Genomic DNA, 21,044 nt, shown 5'->3' on the forward strand with positions numbered 1-21,044 from the left:
AGGATGATCTGCAATAAATCTCCTATATTTCCTACTAGTTCTGCTTCTCTGATAAACCTTAAGCGATTTACATATTTTTCTACTTTATATCTTATATTACAGACTCTATCTCTAAATTACTGTGGAGTGAAGTAAAGCATAAACAGTAAGTAAATAATCCTTACATCTCTTATTGGTCTACCCAAGGATCAAGTCCAATTATCATATGTTCCCTGAAGATCTCTCTCTACCTCTAGTATTTTCTATCTTCAACCCTTTTCTTTTGTTCTTTATGGTCTTCTCTCCTCCAGTGTCCTGGAAATTTTTTCCTTTTTTAATTTTTTTTTAACACTATCTCTTTACAACTGCTCCCGTGGATTAGAGCAAAACAAAACAAAACAAAACACAAATCTTGTTTGGTACTTCAGTCCCTGTGAATTTCCATATGACTCCGCTTTTTCCCTCCATTGTCAGATTTCTTTAAAAATCCACCCCTTTTTCATTTCTTCCATGCCCTCTCTTCTTACCCCACTAGTGTCTGGTTTCCATATCTAATATTGTCCTGAAACTGACCTCTTGAACTTTCATGGATCAAACACCTCGGGTCAGCAAATCCAAAGATATCAGAGAGTTACCTCTCATTATCCATTCTCCCCTTCTTCCTTTGTAATACAATCCTGGACAAGATGTCCAGCTAAAAAGGTACATTTCCCATTATCCTTTGTGCCCCTAGGAGTGACTTGTTATTCAACTGTGGTCAATGAAATAGAATTGTGTATAGAGTGGCATTTCCAGAACACTCTTACTTAAAAGGATGGAGCATGCCCTTCTTTTCCCATCTTTCCCTTCTGCTTCCTCCTCAAGCACAGGTGCCATATTAGGTGAGGAGATGACCCTGAGGGTTTAAGCTGAGGGGATGCTATAGAAACATATAAGGACCTCAGTTGGTACGTCAGTGTCAGACTGAATTACTACAGATTCCTGACTTCTTTTCATGAGAGCATAAGTGCTTGGATGTTTAAGTCACTGTAGCAGGTCCTCAGTTATTAGTAGCCTAACGCAATCATGAATGGATATGTCATTGGCCTCTCATTGGTCGTTTATCACATAAATATTTGTTAAATGCCTACTTTGTGTCAGGCACCATTTTCTTTTTTTTCTTTCTTTCTTTCTTTTTTTTTTTTTTTTTTTTGGTGGTACTGGGGTTCCTGGAAGCCCTTCTACCTCTGGGCTACACTCCCAGACCTATTTTTACATTTTTATTTGGAAACAGGGTCTCCTAAGCCAGCGCACGCGGCTGGCTTCGAACCTGCGCGATCCTCCTGTCTCTGCCTCCCAAGCGCGGGGATTACAAGCGTGCGCCACCACGCCCGGCTACCATTTTCAAGACAGTGGAAATAAGACAAAGTCCACCAGGCAAAAAGGTGTTTGAAAACAGAAATGGAGAAGTGAGGATCAGTGGGTTTTAAAATTTTCTGTAGATTAAAGAAGAGGCTGAGGAGAAATGGTTTTTATATACAGTACTCTGGCATTATTACTTAAAGCTTTGATAAGATCGGTTTGGAAGAGAGGACAGAAGGAAAGAAAAGTGTAAAACAGCTTGGGTATCGTCCACCATTCTCAGGTCTGATGGAAGCGGAGTCAGGGCATAAAGTTCAGTGGTAAAGGAAACACCAGAACAGCGTACTGTCACTGGATGCCAGAGAGGAAAGTGCGCAGGGAGGAGGGAAAAGTCAGATACTGCCTGAGGAGGGCCCGCAGCACAGGACTGGCTGTTCTCATCTTCATATAAAACTAACCTTAAGCTAATGAAGCTTAGGTTTCACAGCTCCTTAGGAGCCTTGTGCCTTAAATTTGTGTCTGCAGCTTGGTATATATTTGCTTAAAAAAAATTCTCCAAATTATATAAATTCAAGCACCATAAAATCCAGATGTGCCTCTCATCCGACCTTTGCCTTCCGGGCACACCCTGACTAGTAAACTTCGAAATTCTTTCTCCCTTTGCTTCCGGTGGTACCTGACTGTCTTCCACTCTTCTCTCTCCTCTGATGTTATTCCCTCAGTCAAGACACGGGCGAATATTCGCCCTCCACCTTGCTCTTAACTTTCCCCTATGCCTTTGACAACTTAGCCATACCATCCTTATATGCCTAACTCCCAAGTCCGTAATTCCAGCACTGAGCTCCACCTTCTAAACACGGGCAAAGAATTATACCCTTCTGAAATAAAAATCGATCTCCTTGAGCCGGGCGTGGTGGCGCACGCTTGTAATCCCCGCGCTTGGGAGGCTGAGACAGGAGGATGGCGCAGTTCGAAGCCAGCCTCAGCTACTTAGTGAGGCTCTTAGCAACTTAGTGAGACCCTGTTTCCAAATAAAATATAAAAATAGGTCTGGGAATATAGCCCGGAGGTAGAAAGCCTCTGGGTTCCACCCCCAGTACAAAAAAAAATCGATCTCCTTATAAATCTCATAGCAGAACAGGAGCTGGATTTAAAGAAGAAAAAAAAAAAAAGGAAAGAAGTGCGTGCTGGCTCGGTCAGATTATAAACTGACATGCTCTTTCGGGAAAAAAAAAAAAAAAAAAAGGAAGACAGTCTGTCTCCGTTCTCCACTACCCTTTTAAGCCTGCTAACTTAAAACAACATTTATTGTCTCAGTTTCTCCGTAGGACAGCCGTCTGAACGAGGCTTAGATGGATCCTCTGTTTCAGGGACTGCAACCACGGTCTTGAAAGGACAGTCCTTTCAAGGCTGAAATGGGAGAAGGATGCACTTCTGAAATGGGAGAAGGATGCACTTCTAGGTCCCTCTGCGGCGACGACGCTGGACCTGTGCCTGCACCGGGGTGCAGTTCCACCCCACGCCACAGGTGGCAGAGCGGCCCTCCCTCGCTCGCGGTTTCAGCGCCGCTTCCGTCTTTGTCGGAACGGACCAAGTCAGTGCGCGGGGGGGAACGGCCATAGAGACGGGAGGGCGGGCTTGCTTTCCTAAATAAGCGCCGTCCCCGGGGTCGCCTCCTTTACATCACGCCGTATCTTTGTCGGGGGGGGGCGCAGGGTGGCTCCGGGATCCGGCCGGGGGCGGCTGGTGCGTGTCTGGCTGGCGTCCCCCCCCGCGCGGCGGGGACAGTGCGGTGGTCCGCGCGGCGCGGCCGTGGGCGGGGCGGGCCGGCCGGGCGGGTCCTCGGCGGTGCTGGCCCATGGGTGTCCGCGGCGATGGCGCGGGCCGGGCCCGGGGCCGGGCAGCCCGAGCCGGGCCGCGGCGCTCCGGGGGCCTCCGCGGAGGCCTGGCCGTGTTCGCCGCCGTGGCCGCCGTGTTCACCCTCACGCTGCCCGCCTCGGTGCCGGGGGGAGACTCGGGTAAAGTACCGCCGGGCGCCGCGCGGCCCCGGGCCGGCCCTCCGCGCCTTCCTCCCGCGCTCTTCTCTCCGTCGGGCCCGGGCTTCGGAGACCGTGGGCTTCGACGACCTCTCCGCTTCCCTAGATCTTTTTTTTTTTTTTTTTTTTTTTTCTCCTTTTTCTTTTCTGGTCCTGACTTTTGGCCTTGCATTGGTGTTGGGTTCGCGGATATATTACTTACCGAGCCTTATCGTTTCAGACAAAAGGAATACGAGTCGTGGTGAACAGATACCATGCAGAGTACTCTGCTGTAGAGAGGGCGAGCGAGTGACTGAATAAACGACCGCATTTTAAGTGGTGACCAGTTAGGGAGGCAGTGGAAGGGAAATGTGATTGAGAGCGGGCCCTTCCTGCACAGTCGCTCTGAGGCGGCCAGGTTTTAGTTGAAACCTTAATGCTGAGAAGGAACCAGCCAGGCAGAGTATTTGGCCAGATGGGGCTTTCAGCAAGCAGCTTATATTAAAAAGAAAAGCACAACTCACGGGCCATTTAAATTGCGTGCGTAATTGTCCTATTTGTGAGATTAGAAACGAGGTCCCGGGTTTTGTTTCACTGCCAAATTTAGTGACTAGACAATAATGCCTTAAAATGGACAATAATTTTGACCGACTAGTGTAACCACAGTACTGAGTCTGTGTCCTGTAGAACCTAGTGTACTATATTAATTTTTTTTATTGGATAAATTAACCTCAAATTTAGTAGCCGAAGCAGCAAAGATATCATCTCCCAGTTTCTATAGACCCGAAATCTGGGTGCAGTTTCACCAGGTGTACTTCTTAGGTGAGCTGCTGGCATGGTGTGGGCTGAGGCTGAGTCCTCTCCAGTCTCCACTTGGAAAGAATCTGCTTTTAAACTCAGTCTGGTTCTTTTCTGTGCAGGTCTTTCCATAAGATAGCCCACTTCTGTCTAGAGAAAGAGATAGGGCACTGCTGTCTGACACCTCTGTCACTTTGTAACCTAATCCTGGAAGTGTTATACCACTGCCCTGTTTTATTCCTAGGAGTCAGTAAATCCAGCCCACATTCAAGGGGAAGAGGATTACACAAGTGAGGATACCAGGAGCTGGGGATTATTGGGAGCTGTCTTAAAAGCTGCCTGCCACTTAGAGGATCCTGGATGCTCCATTTTCTAAGACTTTACTGTTCCTTTTCTTTGAGGTCTTATTGAATAGGGGTAGTGTTTTCATTAGTGTAGTGGGGAGTGGACTTAACAGGTTTTCAGGATTTCTATTAAATAGTGGGACTAGCCTCATGGTTGTGAGTTTTAACACTGGAGAACATTATTCAGAAGATAGGTCGTTTTGTGGAGTTGGGGGAGGTGTACAACTACTTCTGTTTGAGCATTCAGTTTTGAGGGTGGGATAAGTCGTAACCAACATTAATTGAGCACTTACTGTGTCTGTCACTGTTCCAAGTGCTTTATTGGATTGGTTTAGTTCTCCCAGCTACTCGATGAGGTAGGTACTATTATTATCTTCTTATTAGAGATGAGAAAACAAGATAAGCTGTGTCTAAAGTCACAGCTACTAAGGAGGGTTACAAAAATAACCTAAGTAGATAACATGTTCTTGTAACCTCCACTCTTTGTCAAGGAATTTTATGAAATCACTTGTTAAATCCACTGTCACATAGTGATATTTAAAATTTGTGTTTGTTGGTCAGGTATGATGACTCATGCCTGTAATCTTAGCTACTCGGGAGGCTGAGGCAAGAGGATCACAAGTTTGAGGCCAGCTGGGACAATGTAGTGAGAGCCTACCTCAAAATTAAAAAAAAGTAGGGCTGGGGATGTAGCTCAGAGGTAGAGTGTCTGCCTAGCACACCTCAAAATTTAAAAAAAGTAGGGCTGGGGATGTAGCTCAGAGGTAGAGTGTCTGCCTAGCATGTGCAGGGTCCTAGATTCAATCCACATTGCTGCCAGAAAAATAACAGCATTATGGTTGTTGCCTTGTTTTTTATTAATACTATTTTTGCCAAAAGAATAAAGTTATGTATTCACCTTGAGATTTTCTAGGTGTTTTAATTTGTTTAGTTTGATACTAAGTAGTTATAGCTTCTAATATTTTATGTTTATCTTGTGAAATGATAAACTATTTTCCAGTTATATAATCATATAGAAAAATTGTTGGATCATTTTGTTTCTATGTTGAATGTACTTTCCTGCTGATTGTTTATAAAATATATTTCCTGTCAATAAACAGAACACATCTCAAAACCAAAATAGAGCATGTATTCTTCTTCCTAATAAGTGTTAAGTTATACTCCATAACGCATCACATTGTGTGGCTTTGCCAAAGTTGTTTTGTGCGCTATGTAACACACAGCTGTGGGCAGGAGTGCTTGATCAGGGTCCTTTGGTGGAAATGTAACCTTCACTAAGTTAACGTTAACATGGGTTTCTATATTTTAAAGATACTGTCTTTAATAGACTGGATATGTAACAGTATAGTAGTCTAATTAACATAAAAGTACAAAGGGAGCTTATTTTTGTAAATATCAAGCATCTGTAGACTGCTGAGCCTGTTGCTCAGTGGCATCCCAGACAGCAGAGCTCTGGCTCTCAGACCTGGATGTAGTTCAGAATTGCTTGGGAAACTTGGGTCCCAATGCCAGGAGGTCTTATTAATTTAGAAAGTTTTGGGGTATGGTCAAGTGATCTATTAAAAAACAACAACCAGGAAATTCTGACACAGGTGGTTGTAGGAGTTAGGAAACACCAGCAAGAAAGCAAGAACTCAGGAGGTTCCATGCTTGGGTTTTTTTTTTTTTTGTAATCTCCAGTTCTCTTTTTTCTTTATCACATTCAATTTAAGAGTAGTATTTTTCTTTAGCTCTTTATCAAGGATACATTATAGGCTTTGAATAGTGACGTTTTTCTATTCAGACAAATCAACATTTGATAAGAGTTGCTAGGAGTTTGTCAGATTCCAGATTTTTCTTACAGCAGCAGAACTCCAGCAAATAATGCCCACTCACTGCCTCCCCTCCCAAAAAAAAAAAGCCCAGCATATTGATCTTTTAATGGTAAAAATAAGTTGCAGGGAAATAGGCTATTTTTCAAGGTTATTGAATAATGACCTTGAAATTTTGATTTTATACTATGCATTGTCACATCAAGATAGGAGAACCAAAACTGATCGAAACATTTTGAAGAGCCAGGCATGGTGGCACACACTTGTAATCCCAGCATTCAGGAGGATGGCGGTTTGCAGACAGCCTCAGCTACTTAGGCCCTCTGTAACTTAGTGAGACCCTGTTTCAAAATAAAGAATAAAAAATAGGGCAGGGGGTGTAGCTCGGAGGTCGAATGGCCCTGGGTTCCATCCCCAGACCTGCAAAAAACAAAAACAAACAACAACAACAAAAAAAAACATTTTGAAGTTGAAGCTGGGTGTGGTGGTACAGGTTTATAATCCCAGGATTTAGGAGGCTGACAGAATCAGAGGTTCATGTACAGCCTCAGCTACTTAGGTCCTCAGCAACTTAGATCCTGTTTCAAGATAAAAAGCATAAAATAGGGCTGGGGGTGTAACTCAGGGAGAATGCCCCTGGGTTCCATCCCTAGTACCACACATGTAACACAAAGCAAAACAGAAAAATAGTTTGAGACAGAAGACATAAGAGCTAACCTGTTACAGAATGAAATGATAAAATCCCGTCTTTGAGAGTAGTTGCAAAGGGAACAGTTCTTCTAAACTTTTTTTTTTTTTTTTTTTTTTTGCGGGTTTGGGGATGAAACCCAGGGGCATTTGACCTCTGAGCTACACCTCCTGCCCTATTTTTTATTCTTTATTTTGAAACAGGATCTCACTAAGGTGCGGAGGGCCTCACTAAGTAGCTGAGGCTGCCCACAAACCGTGATCCTCTGGTCTCAGCCTCCCGAATGCTGGGATTACAAGCGTGAGCCACCAATGCCCGGCTCTTCTAAACATTTTTTAGACAAAACCTTTCTTTAAAAAGAAGTACTTAGAGTTGGTTGTGGTGGTACACACCTGTCATTCCAGTAACTTGAGAGGCTGAGACAGGAAGGTCCAAGGTTTTAGGCCTGCCTCAGCAACTTAGTAAGACTGTGTCAAAATAAAATATAAGTCCAGATGTGGTGGTGCACACCTGTCACCCCAGTACTTATGAGAGTGAGACAGATGGATCCCAGGTTCGAGAACAGCCTCAGCAAGTAGTGAAACTCATCAGCCTAGCAAGATCCTGTTTCATAATAAAAATAAAATCAGGTTGGGGTGTAGCTTGGAGGTAGAATGCTCCTGGGCTCAGTTTCTAGTACTACAATTAAATAAGTAAAATAAAAATTACAAAAGGGTGCAGCTCAGAGGTAGAATGCCTGTAGGTTCAATCTCCAGTACCACAAGAAAAATAAAAAGTATTCAGGATATAAAAATACCTTGGTCTCTAAGGAGCTCATATGTCCAGAAGACTTAAAAGATGTCCTAAGTAGACCGCAGTGAGCAGTAGGTGTCTGGATGCCCTTCTAAGGGTTCCATAATAGACATAGACCTTCGCCAGTGCAAGAGGTGCCTGCCTAGCAAGGATGACAATGCGTTATGTCTTTTGTCAAGTTCTATGTGCAGGACTTGAGTTAGCTGCTTTGCATGTGGCCAGAGAAGGGAGGGGTGGTGATGGCGGGATCCTGAAATGGATACGATAATGTTTTTAAACTTAGTATGAGAGAGATAATATGAGGCCATCTAAGTACGCACTAAATAGACTCAGGTGAGCTCTACCGAGAAAGACAAGATTGACACTGACAGGGGAGGCTGGGGAGAGAGTTACGTAAGGAAAAGTGTCACAGAGGAGGTGGCAACGGAACCAGGCTTTGAAAGATCTAGAGGAGAGTACTGAGGAAGGTAGAGCGAGGGGAGAAAATGCTGGGAGGTACAGAACAGAACTGGGTGGGTGGGGGTCCGATTTCTCCACAGTGAGCCTGCATTTCATGGACAAAAGCCTAGCGAAGGGACCTGGAAGCTGTAGGGGTTTCCAGTGTCTTCCTGAGGAATCTGAACTTCATTCAGTAAACAGCAGCCATTGCAATATGATCCAGACTCTTTGTTTCATGTTTATACTTGTTGGGAAGGAGCATAGTAGTAATAAATAATTTCAGTATGAAGATAAATTCAAAGTAGCTCTGTAAAGGCTTGCTGTAATCCAAGTCTACATTGTAACTGGTCCCTAGAAACAAAAGGCAGAGTATTGATATCTATTGAAGAATAGAAATTGGACATGATACTTTATCTAATGGTTATAGTAACTTTCACAAATCATCAGTATTGGCTCATTTCTTACATTGCACTTTATGTATCACGCTGTACAGGGATGAGAAAAATAGTCCATCTGCTCTGGATACGGATGCTTAAAATAACAGGCACTTTATTATTGTATCATAATTTCAGAAATAACTGCTTACAGTGAGGAACTAAAGAGTATAATGATTTGCTGATCAAAAACTGTATCATAGAGCGTACCAAAAAGAGCTAGATGGAAATTGTTTAAAAATACCTACCCTCATTCATGTAGACAAGGGATGTGAATGCCGGTGTTAGGGTAGTTTGGGACCTTGTGTGGGATGTCCAAACTGCAGACTTCTGCAAATTTTACAAATCATAAGTTTGCATATTTATAGCTTATGCTATATTCTTAAGACATAATACAGCACTTTAATGTTCTGTAAAAGTATTTGTAATATTTCCAAGTAAACTTGACTTTCAGGAGGGAAGATAAGCATTTTTAAAATGAAAATTCACCTGTATTTCCACTGACCAGTTATTAAGAACTATCAAAGATAGTTTGTTCAATAAGACCTAAGGGAGAACATATTCTTTGACTATTTCATGCTGTTAAATCTCCACAGATTTACAGTTTTATCCAGTCAAATTAATGCAAAACCCCAATGCAAGCATTTGGATTTTGAAAACTTTGGAGGAGTGTCATTCTCTAATAGTAATTATTGGTTTTACATTATTTTTTCACAGGGGAACTGATCACAGCCGCACATGAGCTTGGAGTAAGTATTAGTTTTATTGTTTAATCAATGCTCTCATTAACAGTTTTAGGAATTAAGAAAGTTTAATTAAGCATGGAGTAAAGTAGATTAATTTATTTTCAAACCCTAGTTTTTAGTAACTTATAAGTACAGTACGTGACAATTTACTTTAAGTTTTAAATCCAATTAAACTAAATTATAAAGCAAAGCTTTTACTGTATATACAGTAGCTAGCTTATTATCACCCCAAATTTTGTATAAGCTGTGGAGAATAAAATAAATCGGGTTAACAGTTTTAATAAGTTTATTATTTAATAAACTTTATTATGGTGCATGATCCCTTTAGGCAAGACCTTCCGACTGTCAGCATGGTGGTAATCCCATAGCAGTGTGGTCCTTTCAACTTTCCAACCAAGACGATACTTCAGGACCTGCTTTTTTTCCCCAACAGCCTTTTAAATGACCCTAATGTACTGTGAACCCAGAGAACAAACTGCTTAAAGACTGACAATGAAATATGTCACCCTTTCCCTGGGTGACGCACTATGTGATAGACGCTGCCAAATCCACTAAAGAAAATATTTATTTGTATTGGCACAAGAGGATTACAATAGGAAACCATTATTCAAACATTCAGACCTCGGCGCCCAGTCTTTAGCCTCGCCTGAGAAAAGGGCTGCTTTTCAGTGGAAGCCAGTGAGATCCTTCTCTCCTAACTGTTGCCGGTTTCTCCGCAGGTCGCCCATCCTCCTGGCTACCCTTTGTTCACGCTGGTGGCTAAACTGGCAATTACACTCTTTCCTTTTGGCTCCGTTGCCTACCGAGTCAACCTCCTCTGTGGCTTATTTGGAGCAGTAGCTGCGTCGCTACTTTTTCTCACCGTTTTCAGGTAAAGTAGTTGATTAGTTAAAGTCAGTTGTGAGTAGCCAGAGACGTGCGTTTCTTTTGGCTAACTTTGTGCGTTAAACAACAGCAGCCACCCTGTGTTGCTGGAATGGTTTCCCTGACTCATGTGATTTCACTCTCTTAATTTACAGTCATTTCATATGCCTTTGACCCTTCAAATGATTACACAGTTGGTTCTGCCTCATACAATGGGGTGAAGGTGTCACCAGTTCATTACCACAGTTCTCTGGTTAGGCAGAACTAATGAGGTTTGTCATTTTGTGAAGATGCAGATGGGCCAGTTTAATTCAACAATATGAAGTTCATCTTTTGGTAAATGGTAAATATCATTTAATTATGCACAGCATTGCTGATGGGCACCTGCCTATCAGGCTGGGCCTCATTTCTAATTATATTACATTCTAAATATGAACATGTTGTATGCTTTGAAATGAGGTTGTTAACTAAGAAAATCACATTTGGGATGTGGTTTTAGCTGGGTTTCACTTTGTTCCATTATAGCTGCAGGGAAGGTAGGCAAATTAGACCCCACTTACTTCACTGATAGAGGGCTCTCTTAGTTTGGAAGTTACTCTGCTTAAAAAAAAATTGGTCATAATGATTAGGATATTGTTTAGCTCATTTGTCTTTGATGTTTCTGCCTCTTTTATTCTTAACTCAGGCTAACCTATGCCCAAGAGGTTGATAGCAAAAATATAAATGATGCTTGCTAAAAAGGGAAAAGTCAAATTAAAGCTTTTCTTTCAGAAACTTTTGATATAAAACCAGATAAGTGTATATATAAATACAGCATAAGTTTGAATAGACATAATTTTAATGTTATTTTTGGAGATTAATTTTTATAATATAATAGTTATAATAGTGCCTTTTAGATAAATGCTTTCTCTTACTATTTATGGAAAGGTAAAAGTTAACATAATCATCATACTAAAAGTTTATTTTAAATGTATTTGTAGAAAGTTTTTTTCAGATTCAAATGTATTCAAAGCCAGCCTCAGCTACTGAGTGAGGCTCTCAGCAACCTAGGGAGACCCTGTTTCCAAACAGAAATATAAAATAGGTCTGGGAATATAGCCCAGAGGTAGAAAAGCCGCTGGGTTCCACCCTCAGTACCACCAAAAAACAAAAAACAAAACAAAACAAAAAGATTCAAATGTAATGGATGATTGTTTACCAAGGTTTTATTTAAATTATTTCATTTGTCTCTATTTATTTTTAGCATATTTAAGCCAAATCTTTAGCCAAAGATTTAGCCAAATCTTTAAGTATGAAATGTTTAAAATAATATCTCTGTCTGGATTGGTTAGTGTTATGAATACTTTCTATATGATTACAATAAGTTTGATTAGAATTATTTCTCCTTTTTTCTCCTGTTTTTTTCTGAGTCTTTTATAATTAATAACCTTAGTATTTCCATTGAGAGAAAAATTGAGCCTTTTATTTTTCAATATCTAGGTTGAAATTTGGAACTTACCTGTTGTACATTACATGTATGAGTTATTAATTTTCACAAAACATTTTCAGAAAGACATTTAAGAAAACTAATACTTATATTTATTTTGATAGTTCATCTGTATCTTAGAAGATTTTTTACATAATACATACACATATTTAAATATGCATTTATATATATTAAATATATGCATTTAAATATTCTAAGATAAGAAAACTAACTTGTTTCCTAAAACATTTTCATGTTTGCCAACATACTGTTGTTGTCATTCCACATGAGAACTAGGATAAAAATCATAAGTAAAAATCATTTTGAAATCCAAATAGTTTTGGACAATACTTTTCTTTTAGTTATCCACATTTAAAAATAGCTTTTGTTAATTGTCATACTTGACTATATAGCTTTTATATAAGCACAGTGGTCTGTGACCCTTTTCATTTACTATACAGAGTTAATGATAAATTTTTGTATGTGCTGACGTGTTTTAAATGAAAACTCTCCTACTACTAAACTGGGTATTTTAATGCTTTTTGTGATGTTAGTACTTTGGAAAAGTTGCTTTCTGTTCCAGAAAGGCTCTAACAATATTATCTCTCACATACATTTTAATATGAAAATACTTCATTATTTTGAATACAAATAACTGACAAGGTACACGTCCTTTGGGACCAACCTAGTTCAAGTGGCAAATCTGTTTTGTCAAACAATAGACACCCTTCAGAAAGGAGAAGCCATCTCTATGGTAATAGGCTAACAGTAGCCTATTGATTGAGTGGAAGAAGACATTATACAATGTCAGCTGGCTTGTTACAATTTCATTTGTTGTATGACCTGAACTTAACCTCTAAAACCTTTCTTCTGTGAATATAAACCCAACAGCAGGACACAGTTTTTGTACAGCACTTACAGTGATGGCTTTTTTCCAGTCCTAGCATACAGTAAATTTATTCCTTTACAGGTTGACTCCTTTGGCAGAATTTGTTTAGGAGACATTTCACTACTTTATTCATTTACAGACCAAATCATCATTCCATTTTGTTGTTGAATATTAAAGGGTTTTGATCCAGGAAACAGTTTTATTCTTTCTTTCCCCCATCACTTAAGAGAACATTACTGTACATGTGGGATTAGTGCTGACTGGTGTGCAGTAAATTAATTCTTTTAACAGGTTTAGGTTTTTTTTCAGGTAATTGTTCACATAGCATTCACTATATTTAGCTCTTGGGGTGGACATAAAGACCTTCTGTACCTTTTAAACAAAGATTGTATTTCAAAAGCAAATTTCTGTTTAAATGTGTTGATGTAAAAAGCTCCAATTTTTTCAGTAAACATGACTTAGATTGAAAGAACAATTTATTCGTTGTTTCCAATTACTATGTAATTTTTGCTTTTCTTGCATCTTTCTCTTGCTTTTAAAAGCCATAAGATGTCATTAACACTGCATTTTTTGTCAATCTTTCCTAATGGTTGGCAAGAACTCATTTGTATTTGCTTTGCTCTAATGTAGAAAGCATATGAGTAAAACAGTGCATTGAAAGCTGTGTCACTGTAGTTTATTGAATTAAAAATAGTAAGATTGTGGCAGTTTCTGTATTTATTTATGTATTGTCCCCTTCAGGGGTATTTTTAAGCATGCATTATGTAAGAGGAGTTTAATACATTTCATTTATGTGAAATAATACTCATTCAATTCAAGCATCCATTTGTGTATTTAAAACTATGTAATAATGATTTATAGGAATTGGAATTTTCTCTTATAAGGCTTTTGAAGTAAATTATTTTTAAATTTGATAATATGCTATTTTAAATGTCCTATTTGAAATTCACAAGTCATATTAATGTATAATTAAAAGGTTATAAGTAGTGTAAGTCACAAATATTAATGCCATTCAATTTTGCTTGATACTTGAATCACAAAATTATATTTTAGGAAATATCAAACTAGGTTCTATGTAGTAAAATAAAGAAGAGCGCTATCCTCAGACATCTATGTGCTTACATTTATATGTGCTGATATCACTAAAAGAGAAGGCAGTAGCTGATAGCATTGCATCCAAATGCTTTACTACAGGGAAGAGTGAACTGCTTATAGCATATTTGGTAGCAACAGGATAGGGAGTACATTCTCCACAGCTTGAGAGCCAGTATATCCTTTTTTTTTTTTTTAAGGTATTTGTGGACAATTGGGACCATAGTTAAAAAAACCATCCAACTACATTTGTTGAATGAAAGTAAAACTCCTTTGGTTTTTATAATCAAAATTCAGTGCTTATTTTAAAGAAAGACAAAGTCACTAACCATTAAATAAGAGTTTTTTGATATTTTTTTCTCAAAGGCACTCTTTCAGGAGACTTACGTAAAAAACATGAACACCATTAACACTGTGTGGTAAGAAATCCGGCCTTTCATGTCAAGCAGACCACCTGGAATATATGAATATTGACAATAATTGGAGGCATATTGAACCAATGCCTGTTTACCGCAAGTAACTTATGATCAGTTCCAGCAGAATTTAAATATCTTCCATCATATTATTTTTTTCTCATACTTTACGCATGGGATTTAGTTACATATTCCTAAACATTATGTTGCTGCTAAAAATTAATTTGATTATAATTCTGGAAAGCGAGTATTTGATTCTGAGCACTGTCCGCCATTCTTACAGTTTCCGCTCAGATTCCATTCAATAAAGAATAGAAAATTAAAATGCCATACCTTAGAGAATGAGAATCTCCTGCTTAAGGGACATTGGATTTTCCAGCTCAAAGAGTATTTTAGATTATTGCCATAGAGAATAATGTGAAGCTCTTCCTAATTTCAGAAGTAACTATGCATAAGTAACAAATAGTCACCAAGTTTCTGTGGTTGAAGAAGAATGGGAAGTACTGGAGCATTAATTTCCATTCAGGAGAATATCTGTCTTGATCCCTGGTTAATTGATCATATATTTCTCTCAGACTTGTATTAAAATTGCATTGACTCAGACTAGTTAAGCATATTAAGAGCTTGGTTCATTTGCATTTTCCTCTAAGTAGAGGGACATATTAGGCTCAAATAGCAGCGCTTCATTTTGAAGGGAAAAAAAGCAGGGCAAAAACTCTTTTAAGACTGTAGAGTCTTTTCTGACAGCTAGTCAGAGTTAGAATTAGTTCAAGGAAATGTTAATAATGCACCGCCTCGCCTAATCCCTTTGATATCACCAGGTATCCTCCTGTTCATGGGTTAATTGCTTTAAAAGCGAAGGCAATATTCTGAGCGGTGGGCCGCTTCACCTTTTCACAGCTGTTACCATTGAGTGACAACTAAATCCCATGTGTAAGATGAGGAAGAGCTCAATCTCCAATTGGGAGAAAATTTATGTAAACCGCAATCCCTTCAGAATGTGCGGAAGTCATAGACTTTCTTGATTTACTCTGCTTTTCCCAGAAAGCTCTATTGTTCACTTTCCTAAGTCCCATCAACCCTTTGTAGCAGAATATCACAGCGGCAGCAGATAGCTTGAAATATATAAATGCTATCATAGCTCTGATTAATAGCAGTGCTTATGAGTCAAGTCTGATAACAGTGCAGCTCTCCACTCAATTTCAGATACTGCTAATGGAATCTGTCTTCTCCAATTGTAATATGAGAAGGCCTAATTTGCCATGGAGCTTGGAGCTGTCACCAGTAGGGGATTGTGGGGTCAGATGGGAGCTGCCAGGTTTTTGCCCTGCAGCTTGTATCTCTCACTTTGAATAGAGCAGCCCCCTGCCTGCCAGTTAGATGATAGGCCGCCGTGGGGTTTATGCCACTGTATACAATAGGAGAGGGCTACATAGGCTGACTGTATAATTGTGAAGCTAGCTCATATTTCCACAGCTACTGTGCTGCATAATTTCTAATAAGTGGTTTTAACAAATGTCAGATTATGAAAAGTTTCCTCAATTACAAAAACTTATAAAACATTTAAATTGCTAAATCTGTTTCCTGCCGAGATTTTGCCACTGGAACTAGTCGTCAGTTATTCTGGCTGTCCTAATAAATGCATATATTTCTTAAAATTCCAAACAAAATTGTAGGTCATAACTCATAGATTTGCTGCTTTCCAAAGCCATAAAAGTAGAAAACAATCTTAATGAACTGATATATTTAGATATACTTTATAATTGCATACCCAAACTACTTAATATCAACTCTACTGTTTATTAAGTTGGTTAGTGTTGCTGATAAAGGTACTTTAAAGCCTTTATTCTGTTGATTTTAGTTGTTTGTGTATTTTAAGCTTATTTCACATACTTTTAATATCTTTATATTGTAAAACTTGTGCAGCACCTTCTCAATTTTTGGTTGAAAAAGACTTAGTGCTTTGAGACACCTGGGCCAGTGCCTTAAGGTAATATGCTGGAATATACTTTTAACTAATTTCAGTTTTGCTACCAAATGTGAAATATACTATCAAAAGTGAGTAACAAGCTAATCATGAAGTCTTGTTTTTTTTTAATACATCTCAAATTTGACTAAAATCTGTAATTTGGGGGGGTTATTTTAAACTAGGCTATACCTCAGAAATGTATGCCTGCCATTCTATAAGTTATTTGGCATACCATGAAAACTTAGTAAAATGTAAATAATAGCAATGCCTATAAAAACTACTACAGTGTTTTCTTTTAGATAATTCAGTGTAAATTGATGGGGCATAGTAAGATGAATTGTTTTAGACCTTGAAAAGTGTATTTATTAGTTAATGCATAAATCTTAATTCTAATGGAAGTGGTACAATTACATTTTATTTATGGAAGCTATGCATAATCTAATTCCTCCCATTTCAGTTATGCTTTTTTCCCCCCTATTTAAGCCTTTATAGTTTTCCCCTCAATTTTATGTAGGAATAATTTATATTTTGCCTTTTAGGGTACTGGTAGTTAATACTTAAGTAGTTGAAATTTCAGGGTTAAAATAGTCTTAACTGACTCTCATTAAAGAGAACTTAGTAGGATTTTTGCCTGGAGCAACAGTAAATTTTAAAATATGTGAAAAAGGGCTTATTTACAAATTTGCTAATGATGGAAATGCTTTAAAAATTTTTAGACCTACTGGTGGTGGCCTTAGAGATACAACTCTAACATACTATGTCCTTATTTATTGGTTTATGTTTATTAGATCTAAACTTAAAAATTTTGGATCCTACTTTTCTCTAAGTGACCACTGGCTACTATAATATTCCCACAGAAAGCTGGGTGTGTGGCACACGGCTGAGCCAGGAGGATCACAGGTTTGAGGACACCTTCAGCAAGTAGTGAGATTCTCATCAACCTATGGAGACCCTGTTTCAAAATAGAAATTAAAAAATAGGGCTGGGGGTATAGCTTGGAGGGAGAATGCCCCTGGGTTCAATCCCCAGTACAAATAATAATAATAATGATAATGATCATCATCATCATCATCCCACAGAGCGTTTGATGTATACTAGATGCTCAGTGTGTATTTGCTCAAAGGATGTTTAGTGAACTGCCACCAAAAAGAGAAAAAAAGGTTTCTCAGGTCTTGTTTTCATAGCTTAGCTCCCAGTTTGACCATTCTTGAGGGAGACTGAAGAGATAAATATATGTTGTGGACTGTGTGGATGAGCCTGAAGGGAACATTTACGTTATTTCCATGAACAAGACCCAGAAGGATAAGGATGATCGGTGTGCTGTCGGTCGTAGCCAGCTCTACCATACTTCTTTCCTGTATCTCCTCGCACCTGTTCAGTTGTCAGTATGAACTGACACCGACAGTAACGTTCACACGGAGCCTTGAGGCCTGCCTACACCAATTCCACTTCCTTCAAGTAGGAGTTCTCGATATAAACGAAGGGTCATGCCCTCCACATGTAGGGCTCTTTGCATGCAAGTAACACCAAAAGCAAATACATTCATTAATTTTATGAGGCACATCAAATGTGTGTTTGGAAAGAATTTCAGGTTTCTGTTATTTGCCTTTTGATTGAGGGTTAGACAAACATGTGACTACACATGAAAATCAAATACCATGTAGCGGAAAGAAAAATATACCTTATCATCCACAGCAAACCCATGTCAGTGTTGTAAACTGTAACCTCCTGACTCATCCATTGTGTCAACAGATGAGTACTATTCCATCAGTGAGGAAACTGCTCTCCAGTCAGCTCCTTTCTTAGGAATCTTCTCTAGGTCTCGTGGATTTTGTGGATCCAAAAGAAGGCAGTGATATTGTAACCAAAGGATTCTGATGTTTGCACTTGTAAGGATGCTTTTGATAGCATCACATCCTTCTTACCTGGGAGGAGGATTTTGATTATGTGCATCATCTGAGTGAAATTTAAAACATTTGACCGCCTTTCCTGTGTTATCTGTCATATTCTTGGTATGTCTTTCTTCATTGCGCAAAAACACTGTACTGTGATCTTAGTGTTAACTAACCCAAGTAAAAAGAAATTAGGAAGGTTTGCTTATTGCAAATATACTGCATATATTATACAAAAATATTAAACACATTTAAATGAAATAAAACATACTTCAGTAACTTGGATCTGAGATTTTGAATCACCTCTATTATTGCTATTTTTTATTGGTTTACCATCTTAGAATAATGTGTACTTTTCTAAAAGTAGAAAAACTGGATTTTAATTGTTGGCATTGATATGTGACTATCCCGTTTTTGTTTTTGTAGTACTGGGGATTGAGCCTCAGGGTGTTGTACTGCTAAATTATGCCCCCAGCCCTTGTTTTTTTAAGTCAGGTCTTTATCAGTTGCCCTGGCTGTCCTCAAGCTTGTGATTCTCCTGTCTCAGTCTCGCAAGTACTAGGGTTACAGGTGTATGCCACCATGCAAAGTTGTGACTATCTGTTATGATTGTATTATTAAAAATTATAACAGTGGTGTTCAAAGTGTGTGATCTTTTCTTTGTATGGTCCCCTAAGAGTCTGTCTTCTGAGCTGAGCATGGTGGCGCTTACCTGTAATCCCAGTTACTTTGGGAGGCTGAAGCAGGAAGAGCACAAGGTCAAGACCAACGTTGACAATTGAGATACTATCTCAAAGGGGCTGAAGATGTAGCTCAGTGTAAGAGCCTTGCCTGGCAGCTTCTACAGTCCTTGATTCAATCCCAGTACTGCAAAAATAAATAAATAAATAAATAAATGTAACAATAAAAAAGATCTTAACTTTGTGTAAGTCAGGTTAGATTCTAGAAGTATGTAATTCATTTGAACAGTATCTCTTTTGAACTTGCTCTGCGAGAATTGGATTGAGAATGAAAACATTTTTTTTTCTAATGCGATGGCTAACTAGATTGAGAATGAAAAACATTTTTTTCTAATGTAATGGCTAACTCATAATAATGTATTCTTAAATTAAAATGGAAACTAGCTTAGGCTATTTGCAGTATATCAGTACATTCTGCTAAAAGGAGTTCTCATTTTATTGACAACTTCATGCAATTTCTCTTCTTTTTTCTTTTCTTTTTCTTTTTTTTCTTTTTTTCTTTTTTTAAAATTTTTAATTGGTGCACTGTATTCATACATCATAGTGGGATACATACTTTTGTAGACATACATGCACACATTGCCCAGTCAGCCCCCACCCGATCCCCACCCCATTCTCTCCCTATCCCTCCCTCCCATGCTTGGTTTAGTGATTGACATCTAGTATTATAGCAATTTATCAAAAATTAAAAATGATAATCTCACATAACAGTTTCATTTGTCTGATACCAAGCTTTTGATGACTTAAAGATAACATTTCAATATTTCTTTTTACTTTCTTTCTTACCAGAGAATATTTTTTTTCTATTTTTTAGGTGAAACTATCATATATTTATATATTTATTTTTCAGAAAAAAAATCTATCCTAATATGGAATATGTACTCTAGGTACCCACAACGATCTTGAAAAAGAACAAAGCTAGAAGATGTATATTTTCTGATTTCAAACCATATAAAGCTACAATAATTGAAACAGTGTAGTACTATTCTAAAGGCAGATATATAAACCATTGGAGTTAAATAAAAGCCTAGAGCTAAATTCTTCCCTATATTGTCAAGTTATTTTTGACAAGGTTTCCACGAACATTTGGTGGTGGGAATAATAATCTTTTAACTAAATATTGTTGAAAAATAATAATTACATGGAAAAGAATAAAATTGGACCCTTACCTAATCCCATATATAAATATTAACTCGAAATAGATAAAAGACCTAAATATAAATCTTAAGACTATAAACTTTTAGGAGAAAATCTGGGTCATAAAACCTCACAACATTGAAATTGGCAGTGATTTCTTGGTTATGATTTCAATGGCACAGGCAACAGAAGAGTATACAAACTCCCTAAAAATAAAAAACATATTGTATATCCAAAGACAATGTAAACAGAGTTAACAGTTACTAATAGAATGGGATAAAATATTTCCAAATGCTATATCTGAAGGTATATTAATATTCCAACTAGAAATCCTAAAAATTAACAACAATAAAGGCAAACAATATCCTTTAGAGATAGGTAAAAGACTAACATAAATAATGAATCTCCACAGATAACCAATCTTAGTTGTCTGTTGGATGGAAAATCTTGTTTCTCTAGTTCTGATGTGTGTTACCTATTTCTTCTTTGTAGTTAATCTCTTTGAGTATTTTCTCTAGCGCTGGTTTTGAAGACATAAATTCCTTCAGTTTCTGTTTGTCATGGAAGCTTCTTATTCTCCATCTAATTTGATAGAAAGTTTTGCTGGGTAGGAAATTTTTGGCTGGAAGTTGTTTTCTTTCAGAGTTTGGAATATGTTACTCCAAGCCCTTCTGGCTCTCATAACTTGGTTTGGGAAGTCTGGCGTGATTCTAATTGGTTTGCCTCTGAATGTCACTTGGCCCTTTGCTTTTGTTGCCTTTAAGATTCTCTGCTTGGCTTCCACATTGGTCATTTTCACAATTATGTGGCGTGGGATCCTCTTCTCCGATCCTGTCTAAAGGGAGTTCTATAAGTTTCCTGGACCTGCGTATCGACCTCTTGCTCTATGTCTGGAAAATTTTCTGCTATTACTTCCTTGAAGAGATTGTTGATCCCTTTGGTTTCACTTTCTTTTCCCTCCTGTATTCCAATTATTCTTAGGTTAGTTCTCTTAAAATGGGCCCATATTTCTTCAATATCAGATTCCTGCTGTCGGATATTTTTTTCTAGATTAGAAACTATGCATTCATTTTTGGAATGATCATCTTCTAAGAGCGAGATTCTGTTCTCCATGTGTTCTAATCGGTTGTTTGTACTTTGAATTGAGGCCTTTACTTCATTAATTGCATCCTTTATCTCTTTTTGGCTCTCTCTGAG

The 21,044-nt window shown here is 38.3% G+C and overlaps 1 protein-coding gene across 1 annotated transcript in view; it reads left to right on the top strand.

The window, feature by feature from the left end:
* Positions 1-3,178: 3,178 nt before the first annotated feature.
* TMEM260 (transmembrane protein 260) overlaps positions 3,179-21,044 on the top strand; it is a gene marked incomplete at both ends in the record, with an annotated part of 72,981 nt that continues 55,115 nt past the window's right edge. Inside the window, 3 exons of the mRNA XM_080707411.1 lie at positions 3,179-3,338; positions 9,358-9,389; positions 10,106-10,257. Of these exons, the coding sequence (XP_080563537.1) occupies positions 3,179-3,338; positions 9,358-9,389; positions 10,106-10,257 (344 nt within the window). The remainder of the gene's footprint in view (positions 3,339-9,357; positions 9,390-10,105; positions 10,258-21,044) is intronic.

The sequence above is a fragment of the Muscardinus avellanarius genome, assembly GCF_963383645.1.
Source record: "Muscardinus avellanarius genome assembly, chromosome: 12".
Classification (NCBI taxonomy): Eukaryota; Metazoa; Chordata; class Mammalia; order Rodentia; family Gliridae; genus Muscardinus; species Muscardinus avellanarius.